At 44.1% G+C, this 24,641-nt stretch overlaps 1 protein-coding gene across 4 annotated transcripts in view; it reads left to right on the forward strand.

The window, feature by feature from the left end:
* The window catches only part of LOC118393435 (dual specificity testis-specific protein kinase 1), a 34,301-nt gene extending 24,371 nt beyond the window's left edge, over positions 1 to 9,930 (forward strand). For all 4 annotated transcript variants that reach the window (XM_035786107.2, XM_035786105.2, XM_035786104.2 and 1 more), the window contains 5 exons: positions 875 to 1,024; positions 6,826 to 6,999; positions 7,160 to 7,243; positions 7,457 to 7,543; positions 7,985 to 9,930. In XM_035786107.2, coding sequence (XP_035642000.1) covers positions 875 to 1,024; positions 6,826 to 6,999; positions 7,160 to 7,243; positions 7,457 to 7,543; positions 7,985 to 8,101 — 612 coding nt within the window. In that variant the 3' untranslated portion in view covers positions 8,102 to 9,930. The remainder of the gene's footprint in view (positions 1 to 874; positions 1,025 to 6,825; positions 7,000 to 7,159; positions 7,244 to 7,456; positions 7,544 to 7,984) is intronic.
* The last annotated feature ends 14,711 nt before the right edge of the window (positions 9,931 to 24,641 follow it).

Here is a 24,641-nt window from a genome sequence, read left to right on the forward strand (position 1 = left end):
TGCATAGTGCCAACTGTAAAGTTTGGTGGAGGAGGAATAATGGTCTGGGGCTGTTTTTCATTGTTCGAGCTAGCATACTATGACGTTCTAGATGATTCTGTGCTTCCAACTTTGTGGCAACAGTTTGGGGAAGGCCCCCTGTGCATTTTACCATTTAAGTTTCAGCATGACAATGCCCCTGTGACACCAGTGGAACAGCCACTTGCATCTAAATCTTGTTGGGGGAGAAGGATCCGTACAGAAATGGTTTGTTGAGATCGTTGTGGAAGACATTGACTGGCCTACACAGAGCCCTGACCTTAACCCCATCAAATCCTTTGGGATGAATTGGAACTCCAACTGCAAGCCAGGCCTAATCGCCAAACATCAGTGCCTGACCTCACTAATGCTCTTATGGCTGAATGGAAACAAGTCCCCGCAGCAATGTTCCAACATCTAGTTGAAACTCTTCCCAGAAGAGTAGAGGCTGTTATAGCAGCAAATGGAGCACCGACTCCATACTAATGCCCATGATTTTGGAATGAGATGTTCGACAAGCAGGTGTCCACATACTTTTGGTCATGTTGTGTATATAAGTTTGGGTTGTGTGTCTGTGTGAGTGAGCCCCTTCATCTGGGAAAATATGGCCTGCAGCAGCCAAAACATGTTGGTTTTTCAATAATGAAGCAGTTTTATCAACTTCCAAGAATTTCCTCTTCACTTCAGTTTGCTACTCAATTCATGCACATTGGTTGGAGAGTAAGGTTGTGGCAGTGTTCCTTTCCTTTGAACTTAAACCTAATTTCCAGGTCTGTTTTAGTAAGTGAGGCTGATTGGTCTCTTGGTCTGTTCTCAGTTTGTTAGTGGGGGCTGATGGGTTGTTTATCTGTTGCAGTATGTGAGTGGGGGCTGTCTGGAAGAGCTGTTAGCCAGGAAGGATGTGTCTCTGTGCTGGAGGGAGAAGGTGGACCTGGCCTGTGACATCACCAGGGGAATGATCTACCTGCACTACAAGAACATCTATCACAGGGACCTCAACTCCAAGGTACAGTAGATTAGGGACCTCAACTTCAAGGTACAGTAGACTAGGGGCTGCAACCTCAAGGTACAGTAGACCAGGGACCTCAACTCCAAGGTACAGTAGACTAGGGACCTCATTCCAAGGTACAGTGGACCAGGGACCTCATTCCAAGGTACATTAGACCAGGGACTTCAACTACAAGGTACAGCAGGTCAGGGACCTCAACTCCAAGGTACAGCAGACCGGGGTCTTCAACTCGAAGGTACAGTAGACCAAGGACCTCAAATCCAAGGTACAGTAGACCAGGTTCCTCAACTCCAAGGAACAGTAGATCAGGGACCTCAACTCCAAGGTACAGTAGACTGGGGCCCCCAACTCCAAGGTACAGTAGACCAGGGACGTCACTGAAAAAGGAAAACTACACGCCCATCTAAATGTAGATTATTGTCGTATTTGTGGTGCATCGACCAAAAGGTAACCATTTATGAACAGGAACAGTAGGAAGGTCCACACTCAGGAAAAACAGTAGGGGATGTCATCTCACACACTAGCTGTCACTGAATTGGCACCCTATGCCCTATATAGTACGCTACTTTTGGCCTGGCTACAGCCACTGACTACTCTCTTTGACATCAGGAAAACCCCTACTCTTACGTCAAACGTTTGCAACATCAGTGCTGTGGCATAATGTAGTGATCCCATTGGCTGGTCTCGATTGTAAAAGAGGTCTCCTGATCTCCTGAATAAATAAATGTTAAATAAATAGTTTTTTTTTCTGTTGTGGACAATGCAGGATAAGGTTGAATTGAGGCTCATTCAGTAGTCAGACTGAAGCTGAGGATAACTCTGTCCCATGTGGAGAAGACAACAGTGTAGAAAGATCGTTTGACTCTCTCTCCCGGTTGCCAGGTTCCACAGAAGTGCAGGTCAGTTATGTTATGCAGAGGAGCCAAGCAACAAGCACAGTCCATTGTCATGCTAATGTCCTCCCACTCTGAGCGGGGTTATTGTACACACACACACACAGACACGTACACACACATGAATGCACACACACACACACAGGGTTGGGGAGTAATTGATTACATGTAATCAGTTACATGTAATTTGATTACTAAAAACGTGTAACTGTAATGAGTTACGTTACCAGCACACACAAAAATAGCCAATTACAGTTACTTTTGAAAAACTAAATGATTACTTAATGGATTACGTTTAAATTCAGAAAGGATGTTTGCGAGAGAAACAAATACATTATGACATCTTTCTGTTTTCTCAATGACATTCAATACAGCCAGAGACCACTATGATGAAATAACAAATGCGTTTGATGGGTCTTTTTTGTCTTGTTCTGGAGCCTCTTAAGGGGAAAGTAATCAGATTACTTTACTAAATTTGGGTAATCCAAAATGGACGTTACTGTTTACAATTTTGGACAGGTAATTAACAACCATAACAGATTACATTGAGAAAGGAACCTACCCAACTCTGCACACACACACATCCACCAGCCAGCCAGTCTCGCTAAGTCTGGGAAAGTAGGATCAGTGAGCAGTGAATCAATAGTAGAGGCCCATTACACACACACACACACACACACACACACACACACACACACACACACACACACACACACACACACACACACACACACACACTCTCTCTCACACTCACTGTAAGGATGTATGACTGAAGCCTATAGACAAGACGAGGCATCTTCTCATGTGCAATCTCTTTCAATCGTGAAAGAAGAGACTTCCATGCCTATAAATAACAAAGGATCCAAGCCAGACATGCAAGGTCATTCACTATGTCCAATAAGACATGTACAGTGTATTTTCTGATGCGGTAATGTTAGGTTAAACCAATCACTGCTTCAGTTAGAGACATGAGGTTTGGCTGCACAGCGCAGGGCTTCTGACGTCTCTCCTGTAGAAGCAGTCATTACAGTGTAAAATGACCAGGGTAAGGAAAGGCATGGTGGATGGAATTGCAAACATAGATCATTTTAGTGAGCTTTACAAAAGTAACTGGAATCCAGATTTAGCTCTGAAGGTCAAATGGCACCCTATCCACTATATTACACTACTGGGATCATAGGACTCTGGTCAAAAGGAATGCGCTGTATATGGAATAGGGGTATCATTTGGGACACAGCCTTGGTTGCAGTTCATGCCAATTCCTCGAAGTTCCAGTGGCACAGACCTTTTTTATTTTCCCTCAAACTCCATTCTAGATCTTTTCCTTTCTTTGGCTCTGGGGTGAGGGCCCATGCTAAATTTAGCGGTCAGGTCTGGTGCTTGGAGCGATCTCCAGATAATAACAGGCTACTGAATGGAAACGCTGGAGCGGGAGGGAGGGCCTGTGGCTCCCTCTATAATGGGATCCAGATGCTTAGGAGTCGTCAGCCAACAGGGCCCTCCCCTCACTCCCTCCCTCCGCCTGCTTTCCCTCATCAGCAGTTCCTGCTCTGCTCCACAGCCCTGTCTGCCTGCCTTTCTGCTTGTCTGTCTCTCTTGGGCTGTCTCTGCTCCACACCCCTGTCTGCCTGTCTGTCTGCTTGCCTGTCTACCTGCCTTCTTATTGCCGACTTGACTCTCTCTCTCCGCCTGCCTGTCTGTCTGCCTTTCTACACCCAAACCGCTCTGTCTGCCTGACTGTCTCTCGGCCTGTCTGCCTTTCTGCCCTGCTTGCCTGTCTCCCTGTCTACCTGCCCATATTTCTGTCTGTCTGCTTGCCTGTCTGCCTGTCTTTCTGCCAGTCTGTCTGCTTGCATGTCTGCCTGCATGCTTGTTGCCTGCATGCCTCTCTTCCTGACTTTCTCACTACCTCTGTCTGTCTACCTGTCTACCTGTCTACCTGTCTACCTGTCAGCCTGCCTGCCTGCCTGCCTGCCTGCCTGCCTGCCTGCCTGCCTGCCTGCCTGCCTGCCTGTCTGCCTGCCTGTCCTGCCTGCCTGCCTGCCTGCCTGCCTGCCTGTCTCTCTCTCTGCCTGCCTGTCTCTCTGCCTGTCAGCCTGCCTGCCTGCCTGCCTGTCTCTCTCTCTGCCTGTCTCTCTGCCTGTCAGCCTGCCTGCCTGTCTCTCTCTCTGCCTGCCTGCCTGCCTGTCTCTCTCTCTGCCTGTCTCTCTGCCTGTCAGCCTGCCTGCCTCTCTCTGCCTGTCTGCCTGCCTGCCTGTCTCTCTCTCTGCCTGTCAGCCTGCCTGCCTGTCTCTCTCTCTGCCTGTCAGCCTGCCTGCCTGTCTCTTTACCTGCTCGATGTATGTAACCACTCCACTGTTGAATCTTGGGTCCTATAGTAGCTTACCTACTGTTACTGAGCCCAGGCCCCAGTCATCTCCCATGCACTCTCTCCACACTTACAATAAATATTCTGCTATGGTAATCACCACCGAACACACAGTTGGGCTTTGTTCTCTGTAAGCATAGATGCCAAAGCAGGTGGATTATCACCTCTGTAGCTCACCAACAGAACCCAGGTCAGAACTGAATCCTTTAGCATGGAGGGGAGGTGATGAGTGCAGATTCCATTGAGTCAGGCTCTTTAAGAGTGTCTGGTCTGGCTGTCCTGTCTGGGGTATCCCCTTCATAACGGCTTCGTCCCAAACAACACCCTATTTCCTAGACCAGAGCCCCATACAGTTATCTGCCTATACTATGGAGAGAATTAAGAGTTGTTCCATAACATGTCTGTCATCACGTTTTCTCAGCTTTCAAAACGCCTGATTTGATTTGCTCAGTGTGAACAGACAACACAGAGTTATCTAAAGCAATAACACAGTAGAAAAAATGGGCAGTCTATATACAAGTAGGATCAGATGGGCCTAAAAGAGCAGAAAAGTAAATAAATAAAAACAGTAGACAAGTGTAATGTTGAACACATCAGGTTGAGAATCATGTGTGAGATTCCAGGGCAGAGAATGTTCCGTTGAGTTTGTCTGTATATTCAGACACATTTTCTTGACTCAATAAGTTGTGTGGCGGTATGGTAGAGCTCGCTTATTGCTGTGATCGTACTATAACTGTGTTACACTACCCTCTGCTGGCAAACAGATGTCATAACAGAAATGCTTAATGGTGGCAGGACGACTGTAGTGGACAAAAGGGTCCGAATGAAATCTCCAAAATATGTTGTTTATTCGGCTGGATCTTGCCATGTCATGTTGAAATGTCTTGGCATATTGTTGTGTATTGGGGATAATCATTTTCTATATACTATATATTGATACATGTTATTGGTATATTGATGTGTATTGGGGATAATCATTTTCTATATACTATATATTGATACATGTTATTGGTATATTGATGTGTATTGGGGATAATCATTTTCTATATACTATATATTGATACATGTTATTGGTATATTGATGTGGATACTGTGGTCCAGTGTGACATTGCCAGGGTTGGGTGTTCAATTCCCCACCGGGCCACCCATATGAAAATGTATGCAGACTACTGTAAGTCACCTTGGATAAAAGTGTCTGCTTAATGGCATAAAGTAACCTCCAGAATGATTGGCACCCTTAATAAAGATGAGCAAAAAAGACAATAAAATAAATAATAAAAAATACTGAGCTATATTGTATACTCCAAAAAAATATATATATTGTTTTATACTAATACAATTTCTCAGAGACAGATATTTTTGTTTGACAACAAGTCATATTTTTCTCGCTCAGAAAGATAGAGATCAAATGTATTGGCTCATTTCCAATACATTGTGCACTCTTCCCTTGTAAGGATAACGGCACTGAGCCCTTTTCTATCATGTTTTATGATTGGAGAGTGGACAAAGACCTCTATTTTTGTCTCTTATGACCATATCACCTGCTTCCTATCCAAGTGCCACAGCCTTATTCTAAAATGTATTAAATAGTTTTTTTCCCTCATCAATCTACATACAATAACCCATAATGACAATGCAAAAACAGTTTAAAAAAAATATTTGCTAATAAAAATGAAAAATAAACAGAAATATTACATTTACATAAATATTCAGACCCTTTACTCAGTACTTTGTTGAATCACCCTTGGCAATGATTACAGCATCGAGTCATCTTGGGTATTACGCTACAAGCTTGGCACACATGTATTTGGTAAGTTTTTCACATTCTTCTCTGCAGAACCTCTCAAGCTGTGTCAGGTTGCTGCACAGCTATTTCCAGGTCTCTCCAGAGATGTTTGGTCGGGTTCAAGTCCAGGCTCTGGCTGGGCAACTCAAGGACTTTTAGAAACTTGTCCCAAAGCCACTCACTCCTGCATTGGCTTGGCTGTATGCTTAGGGTCGTTGTCCTGTTGGAAGGTGAACCTTCGCCCCAGTCTGAGGTCCTGAGCGCACTGGAGCAGGTTTTCATCAAGGATCTCTGTACTTTGCTCCGTTCATCTTTCCCTCGATTCTTACTAGTCTCCCAATCCCTGCCGCTGAAAAACATCCCCACATCATGATGCTGCCACCACCATGCTTCACCGTAGGGTTGGTGCCAGGTTTCCTCCAGACGTGACGCTTGGCATTCAGCTCAAAGAGTTCAATGTTGGTTTCATTAGACCAGAGAATCTTGTTTCTCATGGTCTGAGAGTTTTTAAGGGTATTTTGGCAAACTCCAAGCGGGCTGTCATGAGCCTTTTACTGAGGAGTGGCTTCCGTCTGTCCACTCTAACATAAAGGCCTGATTCGTGGAGTGCTTCAGAGATGGTTGTCCTTCTGGAAGGTTCTCCCATCTCCACAGAATGACGTAACAGAATGTGGAACAAGTCAAGGGGTCTGAATACTTTTTCCGAAGGCACTGTATACTAACATATGATTTCTTATGTCTGTCTCTGCAGAACTGTCTGATCCGTGTGACAGCGCGGGGCAGGGAGGCCCTGGTCACAGACTTTGGCCTGGCCAGAGAGGTGGTGGAGTTGCCGGTTAAAGACCCAGAGAGGAAGCTCTCCCTGGTGGGATCTGCCTTCTGGATGGCCCCGGAGATGCTTCGCGGGGAACCCTACGACCGGAAGGTATACATGCCACCAAGACCCTTCATTGGATTAGATGTGGTGGTTAAGAACACTCTTTGGAGGCTAATGGAAATATTCATTTTTTTCTTCATTTTCTCATTGTTTGAACACTGCTCATTGTTGGTTAGATGATTGGTATGTGGTTCTGTGTTGTCATCAGGTGGACGTATTCTCCTTTGGGATTGTACTCTGTGAAATACTGGCAAGGATCCCTGCAGACCCGGAGATTCTACCGAGAACGCAGGTAAAGCTCAACTCTGTATTCGCCTTATGTACGACCGTCAGTGGAAACGCTCTGTTCATTTTGATGTACACTCACACAAACACACATAGGGAATAGAGAGCTGCAGGAGACATAGAGTACGACTAGACATAGATCCAGGTTGTCTGCCGTGTACCCTGGGTGGAAGCTCTGCCGTATGCACCATGTGTAATGTCTGCTGTGCGTGTTTGACAGGACTACGGCCTGGATGTGAGTGCGTTTAGGGAGCTGGCGAGCGGGTGTCCTCAGCGCGTGTTGGAGCTGGCAGCCAGCTGCTGTCTGGTGAGTAGACACAGTGCACTATACTTTACAGCACAGTTCATGGCTGCTTACAGATACAGTATACTTTGCTGTAGTAGATACAGAATTAGGTACCATAACTTTACTGTAGTAAACGTTACATGGCTGCTGACAGCCTGATGACCAGTATAGAGCCCTAGCTATGTGTAAACTTAAATGGGAAGCCAAAATCTCTTTGTCTCTGGTCTGATGCCAGACATACTTCATATGTCAGAAATAGTATTTCAGGACCCATATTCACAAAGCAGTAGGAGTGCTGATCTAGGATCAGGTCTTTCCTGTCCAAAATATCTCATGTATCTTAAAGACTGGTCATAGATCAGCACTCCAACTCTGAGACGGTTTGTGTATACAGGCTCTGATTTTGTTTTAAACCCCAGACAAGGCCCAGTACTGATCCTCATGTTTCCTCTGTGTTTTCAGATGGAGTCCTTCAGGAGACCGGCATTCATAGAGTTGCTGGATGAACTGGGGGAGATCGCTGAGACTCTTGAGCCGCCCCCTAACCCGCCCCTTAACTCAGAGCAGACCACTGGGTGAGCAGCCTGGGCTGGCCTGGTCTGGCCGACGCCCCCGTCCACCCATCCATCTGGAGGAAGTTCTGTACTTATATACGGACTGAATCCCAAATGGCACTCTGTTCCTTGTATAGTGTACTACTTTTGACCAGGTGCCCTTTAGAGAATAGGGTGCCATTTGGGACACAACAATAGACAGCTGCACAGGGCCAGGGGACAGAGATCCTCAGGATGACCTCTCTATTGGGGCTGACCTCTATGCCTGTGCCTACCTACACTGCACCTACAGATGTGTCTGTGGGTGGATCCACAACTTTCAAATTTAAGACTGGTGGATTGATGAATGGAAAATACTATATGTGTCTTCTTGAAGAGAGGGTCTCTTTGGAAGCTGGAAGGCTTTACTTAACCAGTTCACACACTTTGTGTGCAGTTGAATATCTTACCTAGGGGGATAGCAGTTGGGCATCATTTTGTTTAGCAGCATATCTCACCTTATTTCAACATTCTTTCCTTAAATTCATCTAATATTTCTACTTTTTGTTTTAGTTTGTGTTGTTGTTTATGACAGTATTTTGTGTTGATGATACAGACATTAATCTGTTGATGCCTCTCCTTCCCCCGTTGTTTTCTATTGTCTATCTAGCTCTAGTTTCTATTGTTTATTCAACTCTACCTAAATGACCAGACGCTAGAGAGACGTCATGTTCAATTCACCATGTCACCTCTTTTCAGAAGTGAACTTGCCTCTCTCAGTTTTATTTAGCTGCGCTCTGAGTAGAGATGTTGTTGTTCACAGCCCACAAAGGAGCTCAACAAAGACATCGCCACGGCCCCGATTCTGACCTGCTGACGTCAAGTTCAGCTAGCTAGCACAATGCAGACGACAGGCTGATGCCAGTGGGTGGGTACACAATGTAACCACAGAGTTTGATTCGTAACCTCACACCTCAGCTTGAAATGTCTCTACGCGTGCTATCAAATTGGGTACCTTTTCTTATTGGCTATTGTTAAGCAAACACAGTGACACTTTACATGCAGTGGATAGGTCTAACATTAGCGACAGTACAGTAATACTCAATGCATTGTCCCTGAGCTCACTCTACCTGGCCGAAGATCTTATTTCAATAGATTTTGTATTTTATGTTCTTATGTACAATGTAACACTTTTTGTCCCCAGCATGTTTAATCATCTGTCCTATTTATTTATTTGTCAACCTTTTTTTTTGGCAATGTACACGTGCACATTTATATTCAGGGATCTACAGTATCCGGTACTGCTTTTGACATCCAATATCCAATCTGATATTTCTTGTCAAATGAATAACACGTGGCTGTAAATCCTGCCCGTAGTTGCCTGTCGTTTTTAACGGAAATGTAAAAAGTGCTTTTGACACGTAGGAAAGTCGGCCAATAACAACTGTCTGTGAGAACCTTCCAGCGGAGTCGATGCTCTTGCCAAGTGACCAGTATTTACCGGTGAGTGTGTGCTCATCTCAATCAGATGTTTCAAGTATCACTTGAAGAGTAGAGACATATTTTATTTGCTTTTTGTTGTTGTAAAACAGTGTATTTTTAGAGCAATCTAGACATTCCTTTTTTTTTTAATTTTAGTTTTTTTTAAATATGATTAAATATCCCCCTTCTCGCCCGCTCTGGCAGGTCTTTGTGATATTCTATGAAGGAAGTTCTTACTTTATTTGGACTTTGTGTACCATTACTCTGAAAAGCTAAATACATTTGTAAGAAATGAAAAATAGGCGTTTAAAGAAAAAAAAGTCATATTTGAAACATTCACATGTATTTTACAAATGAATTGCTTCTTTCAATAAACGTTTTTTCTAGAACAGGGTAAGATCGATGTGTGTTTGGCATAGATTGGATCTTACATCATCAATGGCGGTCTAGGTCCAGAATTGTAACTACTGTATAACAACCTTGTTGGGGGTCAGAAGTGGCTTTGCTTTCATGTTTGGTTACCTGGGCAACTCCCCACCTCCTCAGGTGTTCTTGACCGTGCTAATCAGATTTCAGACTGGCCCTAAGCTCTTTGAAGCTTGGTCATTGGCATAGTGAATTTACAAAGTGATTATGGTGTACTGTACGTAACATCTTTATCTGAAACATCTGGGTCATGCAAAACGTTTTGAAACTGAAATTAGCTAGCATTTTCAGGTGGTACCTCCCTGCCTACTGAACATGGTCCTAGTACCTGGTCTGGTTGTTCTCTTCCTGTTCTTCGCTTCCTGGTGTGTGAACAAACAAGCTGCATCCCTCTATAGTGCACTACTTTTGACCAGAGCCCCATGGGCCGTGGTCCCGTGGGCGGTTGTCAACGGTAGTGCACTATGAAGGGAATAAGGTGCCATGTGTGAACAACAGGAAGTCATACAAGGCCAATTCTCTCTCCAGGTGAGCTGTTATGAAGAGGTCATGTTAGTGGCACACTAAGGAAGAGGCAGCTGTGCTGTCAGAGCTGCCCATCATTCAGATGATGTCCTGGTCTTCACCTCTCTTTCAGCTTGTGTCTCTTTCAAAATTACAATGATGAATAGATCTATACTGATGAATTATGCAGAAGGACTGTTTCTTGCTGATTGTTTTGTCTGATGAGGCTTTGTTCCCTCCACACAATGTAAGGGGCTCTGGCCCTTGAGATCAAGGCTTTTATCCCTCTCCTCTCATACAGGGGTGTTTATTAGGAGCTGCCGTTGTTTATTATATGTCTGTGTGGTGTTAACCTGAGCAATAACACAATCTGATATAGGAACCAGAATCCACTGGGACCACTGGGTTTCTCTCACAGAGGTTTGGTTTCATGGGGACACATGGGGAAATGCATGATGGTGTTTAAGAAGCATAATTGGTTAGGAAAATCTGTTTCCTAATCCCTTTCTATTTCATTCAGGCTCGTGGTAATGGCTGGAGTAGTATTGGCGGAATGGCATCAAATACATTAAACACATGGTTGGATGCCATTCCATTGGCTCCGTTCCAGCCATTATTATGAGCTGTTCTCCCCTCAGCAGCCTCCACTGAGTAGCAGGTATGTGTAGTGTTGTGTAGTTGTCAGTAGTACTTTACCCAAAATTCAAGTATTGCATTATGTACTGACTTAAACTGCCCACAAGGTTGTAGCGTTTTGTAAAATATGTTTTGGAAGACCACGTTTTTGTTAGCTTTTTTTCCTGGGAATAAGGGCCTCACTTGGTTGCTTTTGCTCAGTTTTATTCTTCCCTGTCGTCATTTATAGCAGGGTAAGTATAGTATAGCTTTTGTGAAATAGCATCAAATTCAAACCCCTCATTTCCGTGCAAATGTGCTTTCACACAAATGTGTTTACTGGTCATAATGTTTGGCTAAAAATGACTTCATTCAACAATAGCTTCATTGTTGTTCCCCTTTTATCTTCCACTGGTGTTCCCGCCGGGGTTTAGGGATGATGTCACTCCATTTATTGCACGTACGCAGGTCTTTGTGAGGTTGTTCCTTGTGTGACTGTGGTGAGCCGATGCGGTAATTGTTTGCACAGCAAATATATATAATTTGAAAAATCTGCAGAGAGTTGAATAATTAAACACTGAGGCAATATCTCTTCTTTTATTAGATTGTGCTTTGCTGAGCACAAAGAACACTGGTACCGTGGGTATATGGGGAGGTGTGAGAACTAAGGAAATAGATTCTACTTAGGACACACGGCACACAATCTCCACAAACTAACAGCAGAGATGAATAATTAACCTCCAAATAAACCATAAAAGTGAGTTGAAACATTTTTGTTGTTGTTGCGTTGCACAAAATGTGTGCCAAAGCACAACCTGAACTGTTTTCACACTGCGCAGGCAAATTCACTTTTTTTTTTTACTTAATAGGGCTTAAGACTGGGCAGATACAGTAGAGTGAGTTTCTGGGTTTCAGTAAATCGACCAAAGCTTAATCACTACTTGAGATTGACCAGGCACTGCAACTGTCACTTAGCCTACTGAACCCAGTAAGCATTGGTATAAATGTCATATGGGCTATTGAATTGTGCATGTGTGTCATGTGTGTGTGTTGATGTGTGTCCATGTATATATGTACAGTCAGTGTCAATGTGGTAGACAGCGCATGAAACCAGTGATCGATGAAGAAGAGCCTGTAAATGTCAAACCCAGGCATGGAAGCGTACTGGAAGGGAAGAACATTGTCCCCTATTTCATATAAAGTGCACTACTTTTGACCAGAGCTCAAAGGGAGCATGAACAAGTTGACCTTTATGATGTCAATCCATATTCATGGCTGTACACAGACATGAATATGACCTCGAAGGTTCAAATAAGAGAAATGATGCATAAAAGCTGTGTTGTCAGAGACAGCGTCAGTGATGAATCAATAAGTATAATAATACGCTTTGGTGGGTAGAATAAGGGGCATGCTGCTAGGGTCAGGGCGTGTGTCAGCGAGATTGAATGCCTACACGTTCCCGAGCTAGAAACTTGGTGTGTGTGTGCATGTGTGCATGTGTGTTTACAAAGTAGGTCAGGGAGAGACTGGAGGTGACCCAACATTGGTAGATAAAACCAGAATCAATCAGGAAGATGGATTGGAGGGAGTGCCATGGTGAATATTTTTCTATACATCACATATGTGTATATGTATGCAAGCCTGACTCTGTCTCTTTAGATAAAAGCATTTCCTAAATGACATATGCAGTATTACTGTATATTACAATTTCCTCTCATATTACGCCTAGGGAAAGGGGATGAATTCTCAGTCATAAAATCAGATTTTACGAGGCAGTTTACTGCTCTGTGTCCAATTAAGGTTACTAGATCATTTATATAATGCTCTTTCCAAGAAACATGAGCGAGACGTGGTATAAAGTGGTCTACGTGCGTTATTGAAGCCCTCAGAAAGTATTTCATTCAATTCAACCCCACGAGGTCCACAGCTAATTCATTCTCCCCAGCACCAGCACCACCACGACCAGTAACCCCTAATGTGCTGAATGGAGCAGAATGCAGAGTAAATTAATGGGTCTGATGGGATGTTTTAGTGTTAATCGATACTGGGAGGGATAGATCTATATACCCTGCTTCTAGGAGTGAATCTGTCTGCAGGACCTACAGCTAGAGGTCACAGTGTCTGCGTCCCAAATGGCACCCTATTCCCTACACCCAAATATAGTGCACTACATATGGCTCTGGTCAAAAGTAGTGCACTATATAGGGAACAGGCTTCCATTTGGGATGCAGGCATTATGGATGGACCAAGGAGAAGGGAGCTCTGTCATTGGTATTCTGGGAAGAAGCTCTCCTCTCCCGGCCGGCCCAGTACTTTCGGTGTAAATGGGGTTGTACATTACTGTTGTTTTCGGTAATTGAAGTGCTGTGGTGACAGAAGATTTACTGTTCTGCCAATAAGCAGACGTTTGAAGATAGATCAGAGCTGGCAGAGCCCTGGCAGAATGTGTTGAGCTCTGCGACGGAGTCGTTTGTTATATGATGACCACTGGCCAAATCCTTTCAGAGTCAAGTGGGAATGTGGCGGAGAGTTGAGGAGTGAAACATAAGCAAACAGTGAAAAATAACAGCCTAAGAATGATTTTTCCCTGCTAAAGAGAGGGGGGAGGATATGCAGAGACAGAGCGATGAGGTAGAAATAACCTTTGAATGACAAAATTCAGATTGTGGGGCAGCAGGGTAGCCTAGTGGTTAGAGTGTTGGACTAGTACCCGAAAGGTTCCAAGTTCAAATCCCCGAGCTGACAAGGTAAAAATCTGTCGTTCTGCCCCTAACCCACTGTTCCTAGGCTGTCATTGAATATAATAATTTGTTCTCAACTGAGTATCTTCCAAACTGAGTGTATTTTTAGGTGTTTCAACATGGCTGTACTTTAAGACTTTCTTTTTACCTCTACATACAGTGCATTCAGAAAGTGTTCAGACCCTTTGACTTTTTCCACATTTTGTTGCGTTACAGCCTTCTTCTAAAATGCATTCAATTGTTGTTTTTTTCTCTCATCAATCTACACACAATACCCCATAATGACAAAGCAAAAAACAGGTTTTTAGAAATGTTTGCAAATGTATAAAAACAAAACCTGAAATATATTTACATAAGTATTCAGACCATATACTCAGTATTTTGTTGAAGCACCTTTGGCAGCGATTACAGCCATGTGTCTTCTTGGGTATAACGCTACAAGTTTGGCACATCTGCATTTGGGGAATATCTCCCATTGTTCTCTGCAGATCCTCTCCAGCTCTGTCAGGTTCGATGGGGAGCATCGCTGCACAGCTATTTGCAGGTCACTCCAGAGGTGTTCGATTGGGTTCAAGTCCGAGCTCAGGTTGGGCAACTCAAATACATTCATAGACTTGTCCCTCCTGCGTTGTCTTGGCTGTGTGCTCAGAATGATTGAGGCCACTGTGTTCTTGGGGACCTTCAATGCTGCAGACATTTTCGGTACCCTTCCACAGATCTGTGCCTCGACACAAACCCGTCTCAGCGCTCTACGAACAATTCCTTCGACCTCATGACTTGGTTATTGCTCTGACATGCACTGTCAACTGTGGAACCTTATATAGACAGATGTGAGCCTTTCCAAATCATGTCCAATCAATTGAAATGACCACAGGCGGACTCCAATCAAGTTGTAGAAACATCTCAAGGATGATCAATGGAAACAGGATGCACCTGAGCTCAATGTCGAGTCTCATATCAAAGGGTCTGAATACTTATGTACATATGGTATGTTTTTTTATTTTTAATACTTTTTCAAAAAATTCCAAAAACCTGTTTTCACTTTGTCATTTTGTGGTATTGTGTGTAGATTTGATGAGGATGTTTTTATATTTAATCCATTTTAGAATAAAGTTGTAACAAAATGTGGAAAAAGTGAAGGGGTCTGAATACATTCTGAATGCACGGTACATTAAGAACACCTGCTCTTTCCATGATATTGACTGACCAGTTGAATCCAGGTGAAAGCTCTGATCCCTTATTGATGTCACCTGTTAAATCCACTTCAATCCGTGTCGATGAAGAGGGGGAGACAAGTTAAATAATGATTTTTAAGCCTTTAGACTGTGGATTGTGTACATGTGCCAGTCAGAGGGTGAATGGGCAAGACACAACATTGAATTGCCTTTGAACGGGGTATGGTTGTAGGTGCCAGGCTCACCGGTTTGAGTGTGTCAAGAACTGCAATGCTGCTGGGTTTTTCACGCTAAAGAGTTTCCGGTGTGTATCAAGAACGGTCCACCATCCAAAGGCCATCCAGCCAACTTGACACAACTGTGGGAAACATTGGGGTCAACATGGGCCAGCGTCCCTGTGGAACGCTTTCGACACCTTTTAGGGTCCATGCCCCGACAAATTGAGAGTTTTTTTGTTAATGAGGCTATGTTTAGGGTTGAACCGAGATGTGGAAATTAAGCTAGGGTAGGGTTGTGGTTGATGTTAGGGATGAACTGGGATGTGGACATGAAGCTAGGGTTAAGGTTGTGGTTGAGGCTAGAGTTGAACTGGGATATGGACATGAAGTTAGGGTTAGGGTTGAGCCTGGATGTAGTCATAAATACCCCGCCTAACCCTAGCTTCATGTACACACCCGGGCAGAGTGCAATATTTTATGCATAGTGCAATATTACTCCACTGTGGCTGTTTCTAGTTACAATGCAGACTCATACAGTAATGTCTATGTACTTACATATTTCCAATTATATCACACCTAAATATCTCATCCTTCATACAAATCAATACAGATATACTGAATTGTTAACCGTTATGTGAGTAATGATGAACAGTGAAGTAAGTGTGGTTCCCTGCTGTACAATCCAGAGCAGAGAGCAAAGCAGAGGCACTGTAAATAAAGAGAGTAGGAGGGTCTAGAGGACAAAAATGATGACATTGAAAATTCAGCCAGGAAGGAGGGGAGGGGGGGGTGATATAAAACTGGAGAGACAAAAATCAAATGAGAGAAAAGAAGAATGAAGGTGGGAGTGAAGGGAGGAGGGAATGAGAACAATGCATGGATGATGAATGTCGGACAAGCTGTAAAGAGGCGTACTGTATAGGAGGCCATAGATTTTCTACTCGGCTGTGGGAGTGACATGCAGAAGTTGGTGCTGATAGAGAGGAAAGGGGAAATGAATGGGAGGAAAGTTTGTGCGTGTGTGTCTGTGTATGTGCCGGTGGCTGTGTCTGTGTATGTGTCGGTGGCTGTGGCTGTGTATGTGTCGGTGGCTGTGGCTGTGTATGTGTCGCTGGCTGTGCATGAAAGACCAGAGAGTGGGTCAGGCATGGTATATTGCTTTTGTGTATTTTAAAGAAAGATAAAGAAATAACAAAAACCAGTCGGCAGAGAGACTGACTTCAGGGTGTGTTTGTGAGTGTGAGTGTGTGTCAGGGGGATCCTTGTTTTCTGTCAGAACAGATTGAATAGTGCAGTTTAAGAGGGAAGGTGTTAGTGCTGTTCTTAACACAGTTTTGATGCAACTCATCTCCTGGCTGTATTTGACTGTCTCCTGGCTGAAGTGCCAGAGCTAGCAGGCTAATCCTACCTGGCTGCATTTGACTGTCTCCTGGCTGAAGTGCCAGAGCTAGCAGGCTAATCGTACCTGGCTGCATTTGACTGTCTCCTGGCTGAAGTGCCAGAGCTAGCAGGCTAATCGTACCTGGCTGTATTTGACTGTCTCCTGGCTGAAGTGCCAGAGCTAGCAGGCTAATCGTACCTGGCTGCATTTGACTGTCTCCTGGCTGAAGTGCCAGAGCTAGCAGGCTAATCGTACCTGGCTGTATTTGACTGTCTCCTGGCTGAAGTGCCAGAGCTAGCAGGCTAGCAGGCTAATCCTACCTGGCTGCATTTGACTGTCTCCTGGCTGAAGTGCCAGAGCTAGCAGGCTAATCCTACCTGGCTGTCACCTGCAATGCTTGTCTTGCGTCGCGGTAGGCTCTTGTAGCCGGGACCATTGATCCTGACCTGAATACGAGCCTGTCTGACTCCTCTGCCATGAAATGTGAATGGTTAGAGGATCTGAGGCATTTGACAATGCCTCCTTGAACAGGTGAACTTTCATGTGCCTTAATTACAAGCTTGTACGGGATCCGTAAATATGAATAAAGATTATAAACTATCAGCCTATTTGAGCCAAGTACAGAGCACTGAGCTAAAGGATCCTTCCTGGCTAGTCATGATTGGTTGGACATACCGAGAGATGAATCCTGATTGGTCTGCCATGTCAAAGGCTTCTGTCTATAACAGAATGGGCTCTACCCCGGTCAGTATATAGATAATTTTAGGTACCATAGATTTTTTTGGAAAGATATAGCTATGGACAACAGCAAAATTGTTGCTACATCTCTCAGAAACATTGCTGCCCTGAATTTAGCTGGGTTCAAGTAGTGAGTTTACTTTCTAGAGGACAATGCCATGCTGATTCTAATGTGTTAACATGTGTGGGTGGGGTGGGGCTAAGGCTTAAGAGGGTGAATACAATGCCGAATGGGCATAAACAAAGAAGAGCTCTCTTGGAATGTGTGAAAATCTCAGGGCATTTCCTCCTACTTGTCTTTTAAGTGGGATAACAAATACAATTTTAAAGCAGCATAACTTTCCATGTTTCCTCCAACTACAGTGTACGATACACCATTTTGAAGCTCCGAGTCTGTCCTTTTATAAGTAAGCAACTTACTTCCATTTGACATAAGCCTCAATAGAGAAATCTGGACACAAATGTAAGACCAGTGATATGTTCAACGTGATCCCCTGGATCAGCCCCCAGAGCACGTTCCACAGTCTCGCAGCAACCTTCTCGTCTTTTAGAGGGGGTTGATTTAGGAAGCTCGTCTTTTAGTGGTAGTTGATTTAGGAAGCTCAGCCCCCAGAGCACGTTCCACAGTCTCGCAGCAACCTTCTCGTCTTTTAGAGGTGGTTGATTTAGGAAGCTCCATAGTTAGGGATGTAGTGATCGCGGAAGTAAGGACCCTCTGCTTCCTTGGAGCCTGTTTTCGGGACGTAGATCACCAGGTCGCTGTTGTAATGGAGCAGTTCCCGACTGCTCACACCGTAATCACTCATATTGGTACAAACAACAGCAAACTTCATATGTCGAAGCAATCCAAAGCTGACTTCAGAGAGCTCATAGGCAGGCTAAAGGAGACGGACAAGCTGGTTCTCATTTCCTGTCCTCTGCCAACAATAGGTCACGGAATTGATTGCTTTAGCCATCTACACTACTGGCTTGAATCCTACTGTTCCTCAATCGATTTGGAGATCATTGACACTTTTGACCACTTCTGGGAGAGGCTCCAGCTTTATAAGAGGGATGGTTTGCATCCAAACAGGAGAGGGGCAAAGTTCTCAGCCAACATTGAAGAAGCTATTATAAAGCATTGGCTCAACAACAGCTCAAGCCCTGCTCTGAATGTCCTTGAGTTTCACAGTGTTATTGTCGTACTGCTACAGATAACCATATTCCCAGGGGAATTGGCAGCAGTAATCTTGTGCCCATACATTTTAATTCCACTATTAGTTATGTTACTCTTAGCCCAAATGGGAAGCCCACTGTGGTCAGCTCGTCCAGTGCTATTATTTCTAAAGCCATAAATATGGATACCCCAGCTGTTAAAAAAAAATCACATTCAGGGCTTGGCCTGTCACATACACTACATTGCGAAAGTATGTGGACACCTGCTCATCGAACATCTAATTCCAAAATCATGGGCATTAATAACATGGAGTTGGTCCCCCCTTCATTGCTATAACAGCCTCGTCTCTTCTGGGAAGGCTTTCCGCCAGATGTTGGAACATTGCTGCGGGGACAAGCTAATTAGTGAGGTTGGGCACTGATGTTGGGCGATTAGGCCTACCTCGCAGTCGGTGTTCCAATTCATCCCAAAGGTGTTCGATGGGGTTGAGGTCAGAACTCTGTGCAGGCCAGTCAAGTATTTCCACACAAATCTCGACAAACCATTTCTGTATGGACCGCGCTTTGTACACGGGGGCATTGTCATGCTGAAACAGGAATGGGCCTTCCCCAAACTGTTGTCACAAAGTTGAAAGCACAGAATCATCTGGAATGTCACTGTATGCTGTAGTGTTCAGATTTCCCTTTACCAGAAATAATGGGCTTAGCCCAAACCATGAAAAACAACCCCAGACCGTTATTCCTCCTCCACCAAACTTTACAGTTGTCACTATGCATTCGGTCAGGTAGCGTTTTCCTGGCATCCGCCAAACCCAGATGCGTCTGTCGGACTGCCAGATGGTGAAGCATGGTTATTCACTTCCACTGCTCCAGAGTCCAAAGGCGGCTAGCTTGATACCACTCCCGCCGACGCCTGGCATTGCACATGGTGATCTTAGGCTTGTGTTGCGACTGCTCGGCCATAGAAACCCATTTCATGAAGCTCTTGACGAACAGTTCTGGTGCTGAAGTTGATCCCAGAGGCAGTTCGGAACACGTTAGTGAGTGTTGCAACCGAGGACAGATGATTTTTATGCACTACGCTCTTCAGCACTCGACGGTCCCGTTCTGTGGCCTACCACTTCACAGCTGAGCCGTTGTTGGTTCTGGACATTTCCACTTCACAATAACAGCACTTACAGTGAACCGGAGCAGTTCTAGCAGGGCATAAAAGTCACTGAGCTCTTTAGTACAGTTATTATTATTTTATTTGAAACATTTGGGGTGTGAACTCAGTCGGGGTCTCAACTTACTTTTGAGAGTTAGAATAATATAATTCACACTTGCCAATGTCAGTTAGTATTTATTTAAAATGATAAATTAGTCTAGTGTCCAGCTATCTAAACTTTTAACGTAATCAAAACAGCAAACTCCTCGCTGATTGGCCTAATTCTGACAAATAGGCCCCACAAGTGCTTGTCCAGTGCTGTCTTTGCTAATTATCTCAAAAAGCAGGGATGGAACTTAAGCATTGTGTGAAATTGGAGCAAGTCACCTAAACCATAGCATGGATGGAGGTGAAACAAAACGTTCAAAGGATTTCTGTGAGGGTTTTGAAAAATTCCCTCTTGAAGCAAATTGTGTTCTCGAAAACAAGATGATTCGTCAACAGAAAAGAAGAAAAAGAATATGCCTGGACAACCGTTTGTAATGAATTGAACTCAAATGAAAAAGTGAACAAATAGACGCTACAACCAATTCAGGTAAGAAAATATATTTATTGTTGGTTCTCTTTGAGTGTTATGTTTCTCGTTTGTCAAACAACACAGTGAGGCATACATGTATTTGTGTGACAGAAATGTTGAATAAAAAAACAAGACCTGGCACACACCCAGAGAGAACGCACACTTTATATATCATCTCCCAGTCATTTATTGGGTAAATCCCCAATGTTTCGGAATCAGGGCAGCCTTCTTCAGGGCAGAAATGTAACACAAACAATATCGTACACAATTACTGATATCATTTCTATATTGTCTTTTTATGGTCCTGTGGAGAAACATAAAAATCTACTTAAAGAAGACAAATGTTGCTTATAGGGAGCGTTTCAAGACTGGTTGCAGCCCCCCAGTAAGACAGATGAGCTGGGGAACTAGTCAGCAACCCCGGGAAGGTATCCCAGATGATGACCATTTGGACAGTGCAGATGTGGGACCGTTCCTATCCTCATTTGGTTGGACACATTCATTCAACATGTGCCAATCCCGGACTGCAGGGAATATGTAATGTCGTCAGTTATCTCTTGCCCTCCCAAAATAAAGAGGAGGCATATGATCACAATAGCCTGGAAGGGATACAACTGGATGAAGGTCAGACTGCCACATCTGCAGCAGCCAGAAGAAAAGGTCGTGTCACTAACCTGGGTCGGAGGACAAAAAAAAAAGAGCCTGAGCATGAGACACCGGCCATGGGATTTCATGAGCGGAAACGAATGTGTTTAAAAGAAGACCATGGTATGAAGATGCACATCCTTCATGTTGAGTCGGCTATGAAGGAGAAGGAGATAAAACATGAAGCAGCGGCAGTACCAATGTTCGTCTCAAACCAGCACCAGTCCGGGGTCCCGATATTTCCATTTATGAATTAAAACCATTTTCTTTTTTGTCACCAATCCATGGCTATTGTTTTCTTCAATCACTTGAGCTATCTTTGTTGTGAGAAGTGCTCCATAGCAAAAGCACCTCTGCAGGCTATTGCTGTCATTGTCTGCCTCAAGCACGGGAATATCTGGGTCATCCTCATCTTCAATGTGAGGATGCTGTTTGAGGTCGTGGTGAAGCACTGCTGTTGCAATTACGACAACGCAGCATCTTCTTGGTTGGAAGCGCAATGTGTTTCTGAGACACTAGAAACGACTCTTCCATGCACCAAACATGCGCTCCACTACACCTCTGGTGCGTATATGACCTTGGTTGTACTGTTGTTGCTCAGGTCCTATTGCATGAAGATTGGAGGTGAACAAGAAGTTGGTCTGTGACTACCCACTGTCAGCAAGTAGGATTCCACGATGCTGTCCTCCTTCATGCTGAGCATACAAAGAGGAGTTTGGAAAATCCTTGAGTCATGAGTTGCACCTTTCCAATGTGCAATAATGTTGGAGAACTGCAAATTTGGAGTGGACACACTTTGTACTTTTATTGTGAACCAGTTTTTACGATTCCTGTACTCCTCAGCACCTGCTGTAAAGGGACACTTGATGGGAATATGACATCCATCTATACAGCCAATGACTCCAGGGAAGTTGCCATATCCAATGAACTATACCTTGTGGGCAGCAGCATCAGGGATCTTGATGTCATTTTGTTTCAGTTCACATATAGCATTGCATACTTTGTGGACTATTTTGCATGCAGTCGTTTAACTTACACTACAGAAGTCTCCTGTTCACGATTGAAGGTTCCAGATGCCAAAAACCTCAAGGAGATCCGTACTTGTAGGGAGGGAGAGATGGGCCTTCCCCTAAGAGAGTCAGTTGAAAGCCTTGGCTTAAGCAAACAAATGATGTCAGCTGCATTTTCTTCGTACATACGGAAGCGGTCACGTAAATTGTATTTTATCAAAATCATTCACTGGGTTGCTCCTGTCTATAACTGCCTTTCTGTCTGGCCTTGGTGGTACTCTTTGATCATCATTGAAATAGTCCAACATTTCCTCATCTTCTAATGCGACTATCCCCAATGCTCCTCCCTCTTTTTCCCCTGCCCTGCTACAAAGTTTCTCCCTAAAGGGCGGTAACTGAGTCCAAGGTGCTTAAGGAGCTCCTTAAACTTGACCCCCCCCAAAAAAAACATATTTCTTCTTTAATGCTGCTGCCCCTTAAATCGCCCGGCCTATCGCCTCTCTGGGAAGGTTCCCATTGCTTGTAAGGCAGCCACGGTTAGTCCTTTATTTAAAAGGGGGAGATCAAGCTGATCCTAACTGTTAAAGGCCGATTTTTATTTTGCTCTGTTTATCAATGTGTTGGGAAAACGTATCAATAATCAACTGACTGGCTATCTGGATATAGTCGAAATTCATCCTTCCGTAGGTCGTCACCTTCACATTGAAATCCGATGCTAATTTCGTTAGGTTCTCTACGGTTGGCTTAGTTCTGTAGGTGGTCTTTGTCCTTTCAACATGGGGACCTCAAGTCCACACGTCCTTGGAACAGCTTATAATCTGAGCCCCTTTAATGTAGGATTGTCGCGCTAACGTCCTCGGAACACAAAGTTACATTTTCGTCAAGGGCTTTATATAGGAGGGGAGAGAAAGGCGTGTTTCATAGTTTATAACCAATGTCTGTTCACATGGGCAGGGCCACTGAGTTGAGCATAGTTTACTATGATAAACCGTTCGCTCATTAAGAAGATCAATTACGTTTCATCGTTTCACAAATAGTTTCACGTTTAAACATTTAAATTGCACAACAATTCCATGTGAATCTGATAACTATAATGTGCAGACTTTCCAAGATACAGTTTATGTCATCCTATCATCAGTAATAAAGGTCTCAGACGTCAACTGATCTGGCATCATATTCATTTAGTACAAACGTATATTTTCAGCTGGTTGGATTACCGGAATATGGTTCCTTTCCCCCCACCTTTTGATGTTCCCAGACTCTCTATGTTTAACAAAGGCTTTTCAAGAGTCCTTCTGTAGAGTCAAGAGAGAGGAAAGGGAGAAAGGTATTTATGGGGGGGGGGGTCATAAACCTCACCCACAGGCCAACGTCATGACAGTACCGAAGCGGAGGCAGAATCAAGGTCAGGGCAGACAGGAAAGTAGTCCAGAGTCAGGCCGGGGTGAAAACCGAGAGGACTATTAAAAAGAGAATAGAAAAGGAGTACAGGAAAACCACGCTGGTTGACTTGACTAAACATACAAGACGAACTGGCACAGAGAGACAAGAAACACAGGGATAAATACGCTGGGGAAAATAAGCGACACCTGGAGGGGGTGGAGACAATCGCAGGAACAGGGTATGACAGCTTCCCACAGTTGTGTCAAATTGGCTGGATCTCCTTTGGGTGATGGACCATTCTTGATTCACACGGGAAACTGTTGAGTGTGGAAAACCCAGCAGCATTGCAGTTCTTGACACACTCAAACGGTGAGCCTGGCACCTACAACCATACCATACCTACAACCATAAGTCACTTAAATGTTTTGTCTTGCCCATTCAACGATTGTCTCAAGGCTTCAAAATAATTATTTGACCTGTCGCCTCCGCTTCATCTACACTGATTTAACAAGTGTCCTCAATAAGGTAGTATAGCTTTCACCTGGATTCACCTGGTGAGTCTATGTCATGGAAAGAGCAGTTGTTGTTAATGTTTTGCATTCCTGGCTGATTATATTTCGTTCTAACCTGGTCCCAGATCTGTTTGTGGTTTTGCCTACTCCACTGTCATTGTCAAGCCAAACATGGCAATTCCGTAAAGAGTTAGCAAGAGAGCAGAAACGTTGGCACCCAGGCTAATGTCGCTCTAAGAAACAATACTAAACAACTCTCGTCAAAAACAGTGCACTATAGAGGGAATAGGGAGCCATTTGGGTTGCAACCTGTGTTGTTTTGGGGAGAGTGGCTGTGAGGATGCAGTGTTAGAGTGATTTCTATTGACAGGCCCATTGGGCTCTCTGGTCTAATCCCATCACTGGTGGTGTCCTTCCTCAATGGAGGAGCTCCCAATCTGACAACTGCAAAATGAAATCCAGGAGGAATGAAACACACACACACACGCTCATTTTTGGACAGGAATTAATTATTTTATGTAGGACAAACAGAATTTCAGACACAGACTATATAGACAAATGCACGCCCGCAACCACACACACAGACACCCACACTACGTACAGTGGGGAGAAGTATTTGATACACTGCCGATTTTGCAGGTTTTCCTACTTACAAAGCATGTAGAGGTCTGTCATTTTGTAATTTTCTGATGTATCAAATACTTATGTCATGCAATAAAATGCAAATTAATTACTTAAATCATACAACGTGATTTTCTGGATTTTTGGTTTTACGTGCACGCCACACGCACACACACACATGGTGTGGTAGTATCTGTGTGTGTGCATGCATGGGTGCGTGTGTTGAGGTGCCCCACATGAACAAATATTATAGTTT

Source organism: Oncorhynchus keta, chromosome 14 (assembly GCF_023373465.1).
Source record: "Oncorhynchus keta strain PuntledgeMale-10-30-2019 chromosome 14, Oket_V2, whole genome shotgun sequence".
NCBI lineage: Eukaryota > Metazoa > Chordata > Actinopteri > Salmoniformes > Salmonidae > Oncorhynchus > Oncorhynchus keta.